The sequence below is a fragment of the Aedes albopictus genome, chromosome 2 (assembly GCF_035046485.1).
Source record: "Aedes albopictus strain Foshan chromosome 2, AalbF5, whole genome shotgun sequence".
Lineage (NCBI taxonomy): Eukaryota > Metazoa > Arthropoda > Insecta > Diptera > Culicidae > Aedes > Aedes albopictus.
Window position 1 is genome coordinate 502,213,146 of NC_085137.1, and position 18,731 is coordinate 502,231,876.

The 18,731-nt window shown below is 38.1% G+C and overlaps 1 protein-coding gene across 1 annotated transcript; it reads left to right on the plus strand.

Annotated features, from left to right (window-relative positions):
- Nucleotides 1-410: 410 nt before the first annotated feature.
- Nucleotides 411-18,423, plus strand: LOC109409745 (adenylate kinase). Its single transcript, XM_019683252.3, has 3 exons — nucleotides 411-581; nucleotides 666-798; nucleotides 17,095-18,423. The coding sequence occupies exons 2-3, from the start codon at nucleotides 694-696 to the stop codon at nucleotides 17,713-17,715; spliced, it is 726 nt and encodes a 241-aa protein (XP_019538797.2). The 5' UTR covers nucleotides 411-581; nucleotides 666-693; the 3' UTR covers nucleotides 17,716-18,423.
- Nucleotides 18,424-18,731: the final 308 nt, after the last annotated feature.

Below are 18,731 nucleotides of genomic sequence, written 5' to 3' on the forward strand. Positions count from 1 at the left end.
AGACTGACTTGAACTGAGAGAATTTTCAGTATGGCACCTTTGGTAACACTGTGTTACCGCGTTTGGAGCGCATTTGGGCATCGTTTGCATCTTGAACGCACACAGCAATAAACAAAATAGGGCATTGGTTTCCTTATTAAGCATGTGGCTCCAATTTTCATCCTACTAAAACAAAGGATTGAAGCGCTGTTTGTTTTGTTTCTTATTTTTCTATTTTTTTGTCCGTAGTGAGCACGCATGACCAAAACATAAATAATCCAAATCTGGATGTGTCGCCCCCCTTCCACCGTGATTCAAAACGCACCGGCGTGATTCACTTCCTTGTCTCGAAAATATCGTTCGGATGGCAGCTGTTGACAGGAAATCGTTCAATGTGGGCGGACACGCCGGCGGCAGCTGTCACATGCCTGTCAGTCGTTTACTGCCTGCCACTGCAACCGGTTCGTCGTGTCGTGTTCAGTCGTTTGCTTGGTGCCGTGTCGGAAGCGATTTCATTTCTCGCGTCCGTCGTTTCTTCCTGGGGGAATTAAAAGTGTGCTTCTGTAAATCAACCTTCACGGAATTCTCCGCTTCAGCTTCAGGTAAGTGGGCTGCCGCCGGTAATGGGGTGCATGAATTTGCAAACTCATGATGGCTGTTTTGTTTCTGATGCTTTCCGGGTTCAGCTTGTAACCGTACACCACCGAACGAAAGATGGCCCCAAATGCAGCAGCCGTAGCACCGAAACCGGAGCAGGAGCAATCCACCGGAATCAACGCGATCCTTTTGGGACCACCCGGTTCCGGCAAGGGAACGCAGGTACGTGGAATTTCGTTTAATTTGAACGGTTATTGAGGTAGGAATCGCGCTCATTTTGGGGTAAACTTTGACCTTGACTCGAAGTAGGGCTAGAAATTTGTTTCACCCCCTGCCCTCAGCGCCTGTTTCGCGTGTGCGTATTTTCATTCACAGCAGTGTTGTGCTGGGGGCCAAGGTTCGATTATGATTTTTTTTTTTTTATTAAGGTTCATTACATAACGTTTCTTTGATTCACTAAAAATCGCGAAATCCGAGGATTTAATTTCCCTGCCGGCTTAAGGTGTTTTCGCCGATCTAGTAAGCCGATGAGATTTCGTTCGAACTAGTAAGCCCTGCACGTTATCTCTGATAAAGAGAGCAAAACGGGTGCAGCGGATGAGGGATGGATGATGGTCGTATCTATAGCGACGGCTGTGCGCGTGTTTATTGTTTCAAGGCCACTGCCTTCAATTTTCTATACCTATCAGCAGTTGATGCAGCATGACTTTACTGTGGCGAGTGATAATGGAGATAAAACAACACTGATCAATTATCAGAGCAAAGCAACGTAATCAGTTGAATTAAATTTAGCAGCGCAGTTCGCCATGTCTAGTAATTTGCTTAAGTTTATGATGCAGTCAAACTAAACAATAATGCTGGACTACTATGATTGGATTGTCAAACAAGAGTAAAGTCAGATGTTTGAACAGAGGAGAGTTAAGGAAACGAATGTTCATTATAGAGGTAATCACGTTCAAATGTATGCGTGCCTTTTTTGTAGATGTAGTTGTGAAACTGCGAGGAAAATATTTGTACTCTTGCCCCGGATGTTAGTTTTATCATTATTTACTCGTTTTACCCAATTCGATTGGGTAATATTTGCATATGCAATCTGAATAGCCTTTCAATCGGCGTGCACTTTTGTGTGAGGAAAAAATTGCGCTAGTGTTCGTGTGTTGAAATGTCACTTATCTCTATACGTTTTGCGGATACTTTCAAGATGGGTCACATATGATTTGGTATTTTTTTTTTTAATTTACTCGACCTTCAACTCTCGTATCATGATAAAAAAACCTATTTCTAAAAATTCATACAGATTCTCTGAATGTTGCTTGAAATCATGACCCATTCCTGAAGGTCCTATTACACATGACAAATATTTGAAAGTAGAAGAAAATCGTACATCGATATCATCGCCCAGGTAACCAATAATCAGTTAAAATGGCATTTATTAGCACTATATGCGCCTTTACAGCTGGTTAATTAATGTCAATCTGCCGAATAATATGTGCAAGTGCTTCAGGTTGAAGAATTCGACATTTTCCCCAATTCATACCTATTCTCCTTCCTTTCTCTTCTCATTTTTTTCTCTCGCTCTCTTATGTAACTTTTGATACTTAGGGCACGTTATGGTAGGTTGTTAGTTTTTTCGATAATTTATCCGAAACCGGGGTTCGATTCCTCGATCCTCTGGTTGATGATGGTACAGAGCCGCGCCACAGTATATGCTACAGATGATCAGATTATGTGCGTTGATTTTTTGTTCTATTGATTTCCTGGTTTAGACAGTTCAATTAGAACGAGCATCTGACTTGCAAACTTCTCAAAGATGTTCAATCCAATGGAATGATATGTTTAGACTGTGCAAATGACTTGAGTGTCCACTTGCATGCTCTTGAATGCATCTCAGTAGGACGCAATCAGTGAAGTACTAGATTGAAAGTAGTGAGCTGGATTTTTGTATGGTGAGATGATCAATAGGGCAGATCGGTGAAGTACTAGATTTGTAGTAATGAGCTGAATTTTAGTATGGTGAGAAGGTCAATTCTCCGTTTCTGCAATGAAATGGTGCAAAACGCGTGGGTATTATGATTCCTTGCCTAGTTTTATGCTGTTTGAGCAAAACTTTGGGCAACAGTGTTGTTGTTTTCTCCATTTCTTGCAACATAAACAACATAGTTATCCAAAGTTTTGCTCAAACAGCATCAAATCAACGAAATCATCTCACTTACTCTGTCTAAACCCGCGATTCATTTAAGTTGAATTCAAGTCATCTGTCAAGCGAGATTCAATACAGTTTGCTTCCGCATCGCACGAGTTGAACAATGTAAACACTTATTTCAACAGGACGCAATCAGTGAAGTACTAGATTGAAAGTAGTGAGCTGGATTTTTGTATGGTGAGATGATCAATTCTCCATTTCTGGAGTGAAATGGTGCAAACAGCGTGGGTTATATGATTTATTGACTAATTTGATGCTGTTTGAGCAAAAGTTTGGATAACTGTATTGCTGAAGTTGCAGGAAAAAATAATACAACAACACAGTTTCAAACTTTTGCTCAAATAGCATCAAATTAGCCAATAAATCATATAACCTACGCTGTTTGCACCATTTCATTGCAGAAATGGAGAATTGATCATCTCACCATACAAAAATCCAGCTCACTACTTTCAATCTAGTACTTCACTGATTGCCTCCTATTTGATGCTGTTTGAGCAAAAGTTTGGATAACTGTGTTGTTGAAGTTGCGAGAAATAAATAATACAATAATACAGTTACTCAAACTTTTGCTCAAACAGCATCAAATAAGTCAAGAAATCATAATACCCACGCCGTTTGCACCATTTCACTGCAGAAATGGAGAATTGATCATCTCACCATACAAAAATCCAGCTCACTACTTTCAATCTAGTACTTCACTGATTGCGTCCTGTTGAAATAATGCCTAGTTTACATTGTTCAACTGAAACGAACATTCCACTTGCTAACTTCTCAAAGATGTTCAATCCAATGGAATGATGTGTTTAGACTGAGCAAATGACTTGAGTGTTCACTTGAATGCTCTTGAATGCATTTCAGTTGAAGCACGTGTTTACATTGTTCAGCTCGAGCGGAGCGTAAGCAAACTGAATTTAATTCATCTCACTGACATATAACTTGAATTCAGCTAACATGAATCGCAGGTTTACACGGGGCAAGTGAGACGATTTCGTTTGACTTGAATGAAAAAGTTCAACATGTTCAACTTTCGTTCAAATCAAGTGAGTTGCTCATGTGAAATGAATGGTGGTGTTTACACGTTCAATTCGCATTTAATTGGGCATTTTCCATTGACTTGAATCAAGTCACTTGCACTGTCTAAACCAGGCATAAGTGTTTACATTGTTCAACTCGTGCGATGCGGAAGCAAACTGTATTGAATCTCGCTTGATAGATGACTTGAATTCAACTTAAATGAATCGCGGGTTTAGACAGAGCAAGTGAGATGATTTCGTTTGACTGACTTGAATGAGAAAGTTCAACATGTTCAACTTTCGTTCAAGTCAAGTCAGTTGCCCAAGAGAGATGAATGACGGTGCTTACACGCTCAATTCGCATTCAATAGGGCACTTTCTATTGGCTTCAGCCAAGTCACTTGCACCATGTAAACCAGGCATAATGCCTGGTTTATATTGTTCAACTGAAACGAGCATTTGACTTGCACACTTCTCATAAATATTTATTCGAAATGAATGATGTGTTTAGACTCAGCAAACGACTCGAACGGCCATTTGAATGCATCTTAGTTGAAGCAAGTGTTTACATTGTTCAATTCGTGGGGTGCGTAAGCATACTGAATTGAATTCAGATCATTTGACAGATGATTTGAATTCAACTCACATGAATCACGGGGTCAGACGGGATTCACGTGGCAAGTGAAATGATTTCGTTTGACTTGATCGACAAAGTTGAACATGTTCAATAGAGTGGGTCATCGTTTATATGGAAAAATGAAAAATTCAATGGTATCCCATCAGATCAAAGCTTTTTTGATCCCATTTCAGGACCCAAATAAGTGTGAAAAATTTGGGCACGATCGGTTATGTCTACATTTTGCGCATCGCGTTTGAAGTTTGTATGGGGTTTTCCATGGGAAAACATCCTTTTTTGCATTTCTCTCATAACAAGCTCGAATTTTTCTAAAACCGTGTAACCGATAAAGTGAAAACATAGCCTAGAGCACAGAGAACAGACGTTTAAGCTCGAACAAAACTACGTCGAAATCGTGTGTAAAGGATTTAAGTGCACCTCAACGCCACCAGCGGAGACTGCCCCACATATAAAGTCGATTTGACTCCACGATGGCAGTGTTTATAGTTAAAATACACTAGCTTACAAAGCGACACGAGCACCAAACGGCCAAAAACGGCGAGCACTGGAAACAAAAATGACAACACAACCATGTATGTGATGGGACGCTAGCGCCGTGCAACGGGAGCATAACCACATACTCTGATATGACCGTTACAAAGTTTTCCACAAGGTAGAAAGCGAAGATAGACGTCTGTTCTCTGTGACCTAGAGTGTCCTGAAAAACTTTGTCATCCATTTTACAGTATCGATTAAAAAGTTTCAGACAAAATTTTTCAACTTAAAAGTATGTTTTCCCATACAAATTTCAATTGCCATGCGCAAAGTGTAGACGCAACCGATCGTGCTCAAATTTTGCACAGATACCCAGGACCCGCAACGGAACCAAAAAAGCTTTGATCTGAGAAAACGGTTCCGATGACCCACACTAATGTTCAACTTTCGTTCAAGTCAAGTCAGTTTCTCAACTGAGATGAACTGCGGTGTTTACACATTCTATTCGCATTCAATTGGGCATTTTCCATTGACTTGAATCAAGTCACTTGCATCGTCTAAACCAGGCATAAGGCTCAACACCAGCAGTTGTTTCGTTTAACCCCGTGCTCGGGCATGTGCTGACTATAGACAAACTTGTGAAAAGGACGGAACAACCATTGCACGAATCACCGTTTCCTTCTCTACTAGGCGTATATCAATTTATTTATGTAAACTTATTCCGTTATCAGATAGAGGGGATTCTGCTCTACCTGTTACTGGTCAGAGATTGCATAAATAATGGGAAATACGCTCAGGAAGGCCTGGAGAAATCAGGCCAAACATATCTAAAGGTCCAATCTGCAGAAGAGAGGCTCTCTTTGGTTTCCCTCTCTATCGTTAATATCTCAGTTTGTTTATTTGAATTATGATTGTCTCCTTGCATAGAACGATGGTCAAAACAATCGTCTTTTGATTTGTGCTGCAAAAGTAGTTGAAAAGTGTACCATTACATTGCAATGATTGAAAGAGAAAGTTAACAAAGAGAGCCTCTCAAATGCAGATAGGACCTATTGAAATATTTGGCCTGAAGTAGGAATTCGCGATGGTTGTTTCATTCTTTTCAAATGCTGGTCTAATAACCATCAATCGCAATATATGATGATAATGATAACCGCAACAGCGTTTTATCTTGCGGTAGGATAAAACACTGAAGGTTCTTCTCAAAATAGCATTTTCCCGGCGAAAGCAACAATTTAGAATTGAATTCAGGTTGGCCTTTCAGCTCTCTATGCAGATATATAGGGGGTTGTGGGGTAAACTGGTCAACACTAAACATAGCATTTTATATTGCACTTTGAATCTTAACTGCAGGCCTGGTAGCGAGTCACTATTTAGTGACTTGGTCACTATTTTCGGGTCAGTCACTAAAAAGTCACTATTTTCAAGATGTTTCAACTAAAGTCACTTTTTCTGTTGAAAAGTCACTATTTTCAAATATTTTTAAAGTTTTGTGTAAAATCATAATCTAATCAGCGAGAAAAATAAGATGGAGTGATAAAAAGTACAAATCAAGCATTGTGTGACTGGAGACAACAACATGTTCAGTAGTTGTGTTTGCAAATGTATCAATCGCCTATGTAGTGTGACTGATTTCGATTCGTAGTATTTTTAAGTTAAGTTAGGCGTCTTTATCAGGAAGATTTCCAGTTCGAAACTATTAATTGAAAGTGTTGTTTTTTAACACAGTATTCATGCAACTATACTAGAAAGCATTCTTTCCCATTGAAGTTTCTGGTCATTCTACAGTAAATTGATGAAGGTTTTTGAACTATTACCGAAACAAATATTGGTGAAAAATCTGTATAAACTTGTCTATCCTACTTAGCATCTTCGGAAATAAAAAATAGAGGATTTTTATTAAGTAAAATAGGAATTTGAGGAAATATTTGGCAGAACTCTTGAAGAAATTCTTGGTGGAATCAACATTACAATTGTCGAAGCAGGCCTCGAAGTTTGCTCCTGTATGGCCTCCATGGCCATTTCTTCATAAAATCATGCAGGATTTTGGTGAAAATCACTAAATATTACTTGTGAAATTTTATCTTTAGTAAAAGCTTTTGTCTGAATTTCTGTAGGTATGATATTCTAGTTCGACGCCTGGAAAAAAAATCCTGATAAAATTCTATGACAAATGTTTGGAAGAGATATCTTCGAAATTATATCTTCCAGTAATTTTCAAAAAATTGTGCGCTATTTTTGACAAGTTTTTTTGGGAACATCCCCAAATGCTGTTTTGACTATTTTGTTTTCAACAAGAAGCAAAGCAAACAATTGCTTCTGACAATAATGAAGCTTATTGAAAACGATAGCTAATAATTATTATACCCTGAAAAAGATGTTGACTACATCAAAACGTTTGATGAAAGAGAAAACATGCCTGTTCGATTGCAGCTGGGACTTCCCAAACTTCCCAGATTTCTAGATACTCCAGTGACTAGCGTCTCTGTAAACTAAATGACTTCCTTTGGAACTCAACGGAGAATCCGCTCAAAACTGAGAAATTGCACCTTGGACTATTAATTTCTTAAAAAAAAGTTTCAAATATGTGAATTTTCGATAAATTGGCAATTTTGTTGAAATTTTCATTAAATTTTCGTCATTTTGGTCAATATCTCAGAAATGTTTGAAATGTATACGTTAACAAATACTACAGGAATTCTATTCTATTAATCAATTTCTGTTTAATTTTTACCTTCCTATAGTTTTGATAATTTCAAAGAAATGCGAGCAATTCTTGCATAAATTTGCCCAAACGTTGTCTATGCGTTTAAAACCCAAAGGAAATAACTGCAATAATTTTCATATAAATCTATTCAGAAATTTGTTCAATAAACCTCTGAGTATTTGATCTCAAATTCTTCGAGATAATAACAGCTATAACTAAAAATACCAGGGCCTCGCACCAATGTTTCCCCATTAAAGTTCTACTGAAACCGAGAAGCTGTAGGTGCCAACAATTGTTTTCGTTCATTGACTTAATATCCACCTAGTTCTGCACAATATCTGCTAAGAATTGTATACACATATTTTTTATTTTAATAACTTTTAGTGGAGAAGGTTTTCCTGGAAATATTTATTACGCGGTACCCCAAGGTTTTCTGAATCAAGTTCGGCTCACAACTTTTGGCCGCTTACCATATTTTTTTTTACCAGAAGTCACTATTTAGTCACTTTTTTGCCATTTGTAAGTCACTATTTTCGTGAACTTGGTCACTAAAATAACTATTTCAACCATCAGTCTTTGCTACCAGCCCTGAACTGTAAACTCGCCTTCAGTATCTCGTCGAGTCAAGTACGAGACACGGAAGACGATCTTACAGTTGAGGTCGAAATACATGTCTGTCAAAGTATGCAAATACTTAGTGGAATTAAAAGGAACAGCACCTTCCTCGATTCTTTCTTATTTACCGACTAACGTTTTAAAACCCATACGATGTTGCAAGGAACTGATTTGGTTTAGAATTTATTTACACTATCACAACAGTGATGGGCACATTTACCCTACCCATGGTGCAAGTAACATTCAATTGCAAAAGCGGTGAATTTATCCACTCTAATCTCATCGTACAAAAAAAATCAGCTTATTACTACAAATATAGTACTCCACGAAATGTGCCCTCTCTCTCTCTCTCTCTCTTCTTGGCGTAACGTCCTCATTGGGACAAAGCCTGCTTCTCAGCTTAGTGTTCTATGAGCACTTCCACAGTTATTAACTGAGAGCTTCCTCTGCCAATGACCAGTTTGCATGCGTATATCGTGTGGCAGGCACGAAGATACTCTATGCCCAAGGAAGTCAAGGAAATTTCCTTTACGAAAAGATCCTGGACCGACCGGGAATCGAACCCGTCACCCTCAGCATGGTCATGCTGAATACCCGTGCGTTTACCGCCTCGGCTATATGGGCCCGAAATGTGCCCTATTGATTGTTATTTTTTTTTCTTACATTTTTTTTTGCCAATAGGGCACAATCTGTGAAGAACAGTGGTGTTTCGATTTTATCACTAGTCATTTTTATTCACTACTCGCCAAATTCACTCTCGTTTTTATCACGCTTTTTCTAAAACATTGTGAAATCTAAACACATGAATGTATCACAGAACATAAAAATGTTATTGTTAATACCTTTTAGGGCTATCTACAGTCTGGAGTAGTCTTGACTATGAGATTAAAGAAAGAATAGCTTCCTTTGAATGGAGAGGGTTTTAGTAGATTCGTAATTTCATAACAAATATAAAACAAAAAGCAAAATACCGTCTATCCCCGTTAGTTTGAACGACACCTCATGAAAACCAACGGAGTTCATTTTTTAATTTGAACTTCTAGTAATACTGTGGGCGTCATGAAACACACTGATGGTAACCTGATTTGCAGTTTTGTTTTGATTCTGCGTTCCGTTTCACCCCGTTCCATGGGAAGAATGACGTTTGAACCATTTTTAGTTTGAACGATGTGCAGATTAGAGGAGGTCAAATTAAAAAGTGTTCAGATTAGATGTGGTCAAACCAACGGGGGTATACGGTAATTTTATTTTAAGTCAACTGTACATTTTATTGAATACCAGCTGTCCCGGAAAACTTTGTTTTGTCAAGTTGTGGTGGTTGGACAACTGTTGAGGTTATTGCAGAACCTCACTCTAGATTGGTTTCATGTTGATAGTGCTGAATTTCTTGTCGGCCAATAAAAATCAGTATTTCTACAGTTTTAATACTTTTTCAGATGATTTCCATAACTTTTCTTACATATAAATACAGCCATCCTGAAGACGGATCGTACAGTGCAAAATTTATGCTGATCGGTTCCACCGTTCGTATGTTTTTTTTTACTTATTCGTTTATTTGGAAGGCTCGGGCACCACATGCGTATAACTGAGCCAAAATCTTTTGTTTTAACAGTTTCGTATGTTTTAATGCCTTTAAACGAATTTAAACTCTTTTTTATTTATAGAGATGTATATTTCGACCCCTCGACTAGCTGTTACACTACAGGTCGGACTCGATTATCCGGAGTCGGGCTCTCAAACGTATATCTGGGGAACGGAATGCTCTGTAAAACTATTATTTTGGGAAGCGCCAGAACCCTTCTCCGGATAATAAGCGAGTCCGACCTTTAACCCAACTAACAATTACTCTTTTTACAAGCACTTTTACGACGAATTAATTCAGCATGGTGCTGAATAACATTTGGATAATTTTCAGGCACAACCTTTGTTCGGGTTTTGTTCACACAAATTTGGAGAAACAATAAAGCATAGTGTTGTGTACCAACTGAACTGTTGTTTAAAACATTTTACAAACTGATAGTAAAGCTGTTATTCAGCTACTGCAAAAATGATTTAAAAAAATAAAATGCTAAACTTTTCAATTTCTACGAGAGTTTATGATTGACACTTTATGCTGTGAACAACTATTGTGAAATAATAACTACAAATACATTTACCTAAATCAAGATTCGAACTCGAGACCCATCGATTGCCAGCCGCTTGCCTTCCTATCTGCGCCATCCTAGAGATGATGAATTAACGCGCTCAAATCAAAACATAAACTTCCCGTGGTTGTATAATGATTACACTTTGACTCCTATTCAGCAGTGGTGAATAATGTTCTGTTTATGGTTAACAACTGAAGAACACGTTAATTCAGCTGCTGTTCAGTAAAAAAACACGTGTTTTTCATCCTGTACACTAAGTCGAAGTATGATGAAACGAAAGCGCTTATTTGACTTGTGAAAAACACATTGTACAGATACATGTTCTAATTTTTGCATGTACTTGACAAGAAGCAGAGAAAGGTCTTGTTAAACTATTTTGTAAAGAAATAACTGCAAGTCGAATAAAAATATTATTAAACGCTTGAAAAGTGTTTTAATTTATAATTGTTGATACCGATACGAAAGGTTGAACATTGGCTACTTTTTCAATAGGACGCAATCAGTGAAGTACTAGATTGAAAGTAGTGAGCTGGATTTTTGTATGGTGAGATGATCAATTCTCCATTTCTGCAATAAAACGGTGCAAACAGCGTGGGTTATATGATTTCCTTGCTAATTTGATGCTGTTTGAGCAAAAGTTTGGGTAACTGTGTTGTTGTATTATTTATTTCTTGAAACTTGAACAACACAGTTACTCAAACTTTTGCTCAAACATCATCAAATTAGTCAAGAAATCGTATAACCCACGCTGTTTGCACCATTTCATTACAGAAATGAAGAATTGATCATCTCACCATACAAAAATCCAGCTCACTACTTTCAATCTAGTACTTCACTGATTGCTTCCTATTGAAAAAAACATTTGTATAGTAATGTGTACAGCATAATTTTAGTTCAGCTATCATTACTATTATAAAGCAACAATTCAGCATGCATGCTTGTTTGCGGCTTGCGATTGTTAGTTGGGAATACATTACAGAAACGGAAAACCTTCTCACCATATAAAAATTCAGCTTATTACTTCAATTCTAGTACTTCGCCGATTTTGTCCTATTGCCTGTGCAAAGAAACAGGCGAATATATGCTCAAAACATTGGGTTTCCATTTTGCCCCATGTCCCCTCCATCTAATCTAATTTTAACCACGCATACAAATTATCACGCTTTTCGAGAGAACGTTCAACCGCACTGTTTCTAATCTGAAATGAAAACGAAAGTCACACCATGATGAAACGAGTAGTGGCAAGAAATCTCTGTGGTGTAAGCAGCCAAGCCGCCGCTGGCGCTGCCGCCAGACAGAGGCTCGTCCATTACGATGAACATGTGCAGGGTTGTTACAACAGCGCGGATTTCGCGAATTTCGCGGATTTCGCGATTTTCGCGGATTTGGCGCGGATTTATTTATGGAATTTGGCCCTCGCGCGGATTTGGCGCGGAATTGATTTTGGTAGTGTGTATAGCGATATAATTGAAAGATTATCGACACTTGATAATAAAATTATGAAATGTGTTTGTTTAAATTGCCAGGTTTGGATATAGTAGTAGGCAGTCGATATATTTCAAAAATATGTTAAACTAGCTGGCTCTGGCATACTTTGCGTTTTTTAACGTTTTAAGTCCAAGTCACAAAGCCGACGAATCGGACGTTTCGTTCCCGAGTTATGCGTGGTCCTACGTATGCCATTGCATTTATATATACAGTGTCTCACAACACAATACGTCCTCCTGTCATTTTTTATACAAAATTACCAAGTTTGACGATATGGTACTCGGTTTTTAGTGAGCCGATTTGGCTGAAATTTTGGCAACCGACATGAATTTACGGGAAATTTGAATTGTATTGAATTGATTGAGTTCTGTTCACTACTTCCAGAGTTACAGATATACGAAACGACAAAACAATAGGGCCACTTTCAGGTTGCCTTTACCAAAGGATACATCAGAGTATCTGATGTTCGATGATTGATATACTAGTACTATAATTACGGATGTCATTTAAACTTAGGGACATTTTTATTGAATTGACCACAAATAATCATCATAAAAGTCTGGTGTTATTGCTTTGTCGCACCGTATATCTGTAACTTTGGAAGAAGTGAACAAAACTCAATCAATCCAATACAATTCAAATTTCCCGTAAATTCATGGTGGTTGCCAAATCTTCAGCCGAATCGGCTCACTAAAAACCGAGTACCATATCGTCAAACTTGGGCATTTTGAATGAAATAGAACCGGTGGTCTTATTGTTTAGTCCGACAAAAAACACAAAGCAAGCGGAACTTTGGGACTGGTTTCTGTTTTCTCGTTTTTCTTTGGGCGGATTTTGGAGCGGACGAATGTGCTCGAGAAAGCGCTGTGTGCTAGTGAAGAATTTAGAGCAAGTTTTCATTTTGGTTTACAACATTTTTTTACGATTTTCATCAGTTCTTCAAAATATTTCTCTGAGGAAGTTGTGCAACAATTCCTCCAATATTTCCATTACGGGTATGTTATGTATCTAAATTCAACTGTCAAAGAACACAAGTTTCTCAAAAAAAAAATCAAATTTATTCCCAGGAATTCAATTCATCAGAAGCCGAAAGACTAGTTCCGAAAAAATCTGCCCGAATTACCGGTACAATTTTAAAAGTCACCTGCTATATATTTTTAAAAAAGATTTCTAGAAAACAGCTAGTTTATTTGGGGGAAAATCAGATGAGGGGAATCCTAGAGAAAACTTTTGAAAAAGGCATATAAATCATTGCAAGAATTGTTACTGAAAACTTTAGCAAAAATTTCTGGGGAATCTCTGCAGGCATTCCTGAATATATTACTGCAGGAATTGTTAGAGAAATTCCTAATATATCCAGGAAAACCCTGTAAGAATTTCAGTGGACAGTATTCTCTTGAGAAAATTCCTCACTGAAGATTCATTCAAGAATTGCTAAGGTATTACTCAAAAAATCGAAGTGTCTTATAAGAATTCTTTAGGATACTCTCAAATTCAAATTCTCTAATTGGTTTTAAAAATTCTTCTAAAAAATTTGTATTCAGGTACTGTTTTCAAAAATATTCAGAAATACTTAAAGAAAGTCTCCACGTTCTGTTTATTTCAATGTTTTTTTTTTTTACAGAAATATATTTATTTATTTCAGTTCCCTTTTAAATTTCTCCAACTTTTTATATTTTTCCCACGAATTCAGTACCTAGTTCTGGGCATGTTTCTCCTGAGATTTTGACTAATGAATTCTTATCAAAAATTGGTTAAAATATATTTAAGGGATGTTTTTAGCAAAAAAATCGGGAGTTTTGCAGAAATGTCTTCAATTTCAAACAGAAAGCTTACAGTAATCGAGATGAGTTGCGTTGATTTACAAATCAAAAGTTCATTCTTCATCAAGCACTCAACTAGTTAATTCCAGTTTAATGGATTTCTTCAATAACGTAAAGTAAAAAAAAAAACAAAATAAATTTATCTTTACACTCTCGCGGATTTGGCGCGAATTTTATTCCAGAATCGCGCGGATTTGGCGCGGATTAAAATTTAACTCGCGCGGATTTGGCGCGGAATTTTTTCCACCCTTCTCGTAACAACCCTGCATGTGATAATGATTAGTTTAGCGCGGATGCATCTCTTATACTCTTTCACGACATCATGCGAGAGCGTGGTTTCTGATGGGTAAGGTCTAGGTCTAGCAGGCATAAACTGAAGCTGATAAAGAAGTTGATGCTTGTAGGAAATTATTCAATCGCTTTGTTTTAGCAACAATTTGAGTGGCATGCAGCTCTGTTACAGTTAGTGAACAAAATCTGATTACTCTCTACACGGAGAAATCAAACTACCTAATTTTTGGGTCGATTTTACTCAAAGCTGAGTATATCGAATAAACTAGTTACCCAAAATTAGGTTGTTTTCCCTCTTTCCCTCACCGATGTTGTCAAAAACAAACAGAGATGCATCTACCCAACGGGGGTCCTTGAGCCCAATAAGCCAATTTTGGGTAAATGCAGGTTTACTCAAATTTAGGTTGAATGAGGGGGGGTCTTGGGTTGAATTTACCTATTCTTAAGTAAATGTTTTTGCTGGAGGTGAAGGCAATTTACCTAGTGTGAGTTTAATCGATTTACTCAAATTTGGCTTATTGGGCCGAACTATGGGATTGCGTCAAAAGAACTCAATTTTGGGTAGTTTGGCGGTTCCGTGTATATTCTTACATACAGTAGATTCTCTATATCTCGATGTCTCTACCTATCCTGATGGTTTATCATTCTCTGGAATCTGCATATATTATATTTTTCTAAATGGCGATGTCTCCTTTCATCAATATTTCCTTGTGGCATTTTATAATATTTATTCTCTCCCTATTTGGAATCAAAATTTTAATAGTAGTTTACGTAAAAAGGTGCAGAATGGAGATTTTTACTTAACGAGTCGTTCATCTCGGCAAGCCTCGTTGGATAACTGCGACGAGTGCTGTACAGTATGCGGCAGGAAAAAAATGGAAAGTGTTTTTCAACTTCAAACCTCATTTTCGTCCATTTGACATTAACCAATCTATGTTTCAACGTTCCATGATCTATAATAGGCTAGTTTTCTGAAAAGTTAATTAAAAAATTTCCCATTTTGGTCACTAACCTTTACAGGGCGGCGCCTGAAGATGAAGACAACCAGAATTTTCAAACCGCAGAAAATCGCACAGGTCGCTAAATTTCGCATCTGATAAAACGAAATTTTTGATTTTCTCTACAATATCATCAAATATATGTACTTATTTCATCTGGTATGTGAAACTACATGGCTCTGGATCAGTGTGGTCTGGTTGTTCATCGAATTTGAGCTAATTTTGTTACTGTTATAGTCATTTTGTTTAATGACCATTGGGCGCGCAGTTTATTGATATCCGCTTATTAGGCCTACATTATCACATGTTAAACATCAAATATGTTCATTTTTATTTTTCAGTGCTAGAATATAGACATTGACTGATACACTGTCATGAAAAAAATGTCATACATATCCCATATTTAGCGTGTAATAGTGCCTTGAACTTTTCGCATTTTTTCCTGCCGCACCCTGTAAAATTGCGTACAGTCATGACCCGCTGGTTGGGGGCTTAATAGTTGGGTGGCTTTTTAGTTGGGGCTCCGTTAGTTGGGCTGTCAGCCAACTAAAAAGCACCTGGATGTCATAATTCAATGTCAAACTGAAAATGACAACCAATCTGTAATTCCGAGGGGCGAGCTAATGAGTTTTTGGTTTCCTAAACTTTACTGATAATCGAGAAGAATTTCTATTTCATATTTCTTTAAAAAAAAAACAATATGTACAATTACTTCGAAACAAATGCAAAACATCGGCGATCTTTATTTTGTCGATCATTGAAAGCGTTTTGTGTTTGCATTTTGGTCCGGGTGGTTTCATAAACATCTATATTTTCACTTCACCGACTAAAAATTGGTGAAAATAATTATTTCTCGCATTGGCCATATATGTATCTTGCAAAACGTATCAGTTTTGCTCTAAATGTAAAACAAATTGAAAAATTTTACTTTTTACTTCCAAGCTAAACATGATTAAAAAAAACAATGCGCACGCCCCTTGTGCTGCTGTCACTTCACCCAACTAGCGAATCGAATTGTTGGTTGGGTGGAGGTTGTGGCTCAACGAGCGGGTTCCGACTGTACAACGTTTTTTTTGCAATTTTATACATCACCGCTTGAGGATAGTTTTTAACAAAACTATTTCATCAAACTTCACACAGATGTTCATTCATAGCCATTTTTAAAGAAGTCTGATAATAGCAAGTTACGGTTTGGCTTCGCAGTCTCAAGGAGAATGGAAAACACTAGTTTTTGATTATTCCCGACGTTTCGGTCCGTTTGGGACCTTTTTCAAGGGTTCTAAAAGTTTAATACAAAGTTACAATAAGTTATAATACATTTATCATTAAACATTTAGAAGAGACATTTACCAATCTTTAAGGTTTTCTGGTCAAAAATAGTTTTGCTAAACTCGAAAAGTCATACGTTCGTTTTGGTCTGGATCGGGAGATTAAGGGTTAAAATTCATTGCGTTAAGTTCATCATTCCACATTTTACTCACTTAGTTTTGGTCCGATCGAGTATGGACCATCCCTTGAACCCTTGAAAACGGTCCCAAACGGACCGAAACGTCGGGAATAATCAAAAACTAGTGTTTTCCATTCCCCTTAAGACTGCGAAGCCAAACCGTAACAGTTCATAACCTCAGTCGTATCCAGAAAGATTAGCAAGTTATACTGCGCAAATGTCATTTTTTTCAAAACTGCGTCCAGAAAGCATAAATAATTCTATCAAAACTAAAAACAGTGCTGTAATGATTCATTACGCAACGCAAATCAGTGCTGTAATGAACCATTACAGCACTGCTAAGTTGGTGTGGGAAAGTAGACCTTTTCCTATCAGATTTGCGTTAGGTAAAACAGCCTATTACGATGAGGAATTGCAAAAATACATTAACTGAGGAAGAGCAAGGCAAACATATACTAATTGATTATAGAACATTTATCAGAACTCTAAGTTAATCTTCTGAATTAGTGCAAATACCACTGTTGGTATTGGTATATTGGGATGACTTTATATCCTAAAATAGGTTAAAAAAGAGTCGAGATATGTTGTTGTGCACTAGTGAAACATAAATTACTCATGTATCTTCTTGTTTTAAGAATACTAACTCAACTAACTTTTTGAAACTCTTTCCTCCAGGCTCCGCTGCTGAAGGAGAAATTCTGCGTTTGCCACCTGTCGACCGGTGACATGCTTCGAGCGGAAATTGCCGCCGGCTCCAAGCTGGGCGCCCAGCTCAAGAAGGTCATGGACGAGGGCAAGCTGGTGTCCGACGATCTGGTGGTGGACATGATCGATTCCAACCTGGACAAACCGGAGTGCAAAAATGGATTCCTCTTGGACGGTTTCCCCCGAACGGTTGTGCAAGCGGAGAAACTGGACGACCTGCTGGAGAAGCGCAAGACCGGACTGGATGCCGTGGTGGAGTTCGGAATCGACGACAGTCTGCTGGTGCGCCGTATCACCGGTCGGTTGATCCATCAGGCCAGTGGCCGGTCGTATCACGAAGAGTTCGCCCCACCGAAGGTCGCTATGACGGACGACGTGACCGGAGAGCCCTTGATGCGCCGAAGTGACGATAACGCCTCAGCGCTGGTGAAACGCCTGGAAGCCTACCACAAGCAGACGAAACCCCTGGCCGACTACTACGCCCTGCGTGGACTGCACTTCCGGGTCGATGCCGCCCAAAGTGCGTCCCGAGTATTCGAGAACATTGACAGTATCTTCACCAGCCAGCGGAAAGCACGGTTGGGACTGTAAGGGATCAAGGGGCGATCGCATTTAAGGTTGAAGGTCAGTTTTTGTTGCGCGTTTGAGTTTGTGATTTATCTTGTTTTATCATGGCACCTGGGAGATATGTGTAACCGACGAAATATCCACAACAACCATCGAACTACCTTAACTATTAGTACTACTTACTACGACGGCGGTAGTCGCATTCGGACGGTAATTTCTGCCTAAAGTGATTACTTCGATCGTTCCGTCTTGTGCTGCGCCCTTCTGTCGTAGCCGCCTAGGATTTATACATATGACGTTTGTAAGCCATCCCTACAAACACTGAGACACACTAAACACATCATATTTAGTAACCAACTACCGATGACGCTATCAAAAGTAGATACACAAAAGTTAAACACTCTATTTAGGAAATAAAATCAACTTGTCTAGTATTTTAAAATGGAAAATAATTTGAACAGATTATTGAGGAAAATAAAGAAAGAACATCATAGCTAACTGAAAAACCGGTTAATGTGTAATCGAAAATGAACCGAACAACAGATATGACCCCTTGCTGGTACAAGAGAAAAGAGCCAAGCGATCTCAAACGTATATGACAGGTAGTGCGACACGCAAATCATTGGCTCTACCTGCAATAACTATACTTTATAAAATTTTAAAATCTTTGATATGGTGCATCACGGACGAGAATAATGTAGACAATTACAAATGGATAATTGTGGTGGAAAAGCCGCGAGTTGTGCAATATGGTAGAAGAGTTGAGAAATCCCGTTGTCCAGGTCATCAGATAACCACAGATTCTGTGGTTATAATTTCGGCTTCAAATATTGTACGCCATTTTGTGGTACCTACTTTTACTATGCATTATGGTTTCATTTTCATTCAAAAGCTTCTAAATGTCATACATTTCCATAAAACCCAACATAAATGCGCATGCCTGCCTGACCAAAAAAAACCGGAAAACCCCTACATTACCATACTTTCCATTGTTGGAGATGGAAATCATTTGGAATCATTCTTGTTTACGAACGAATCCA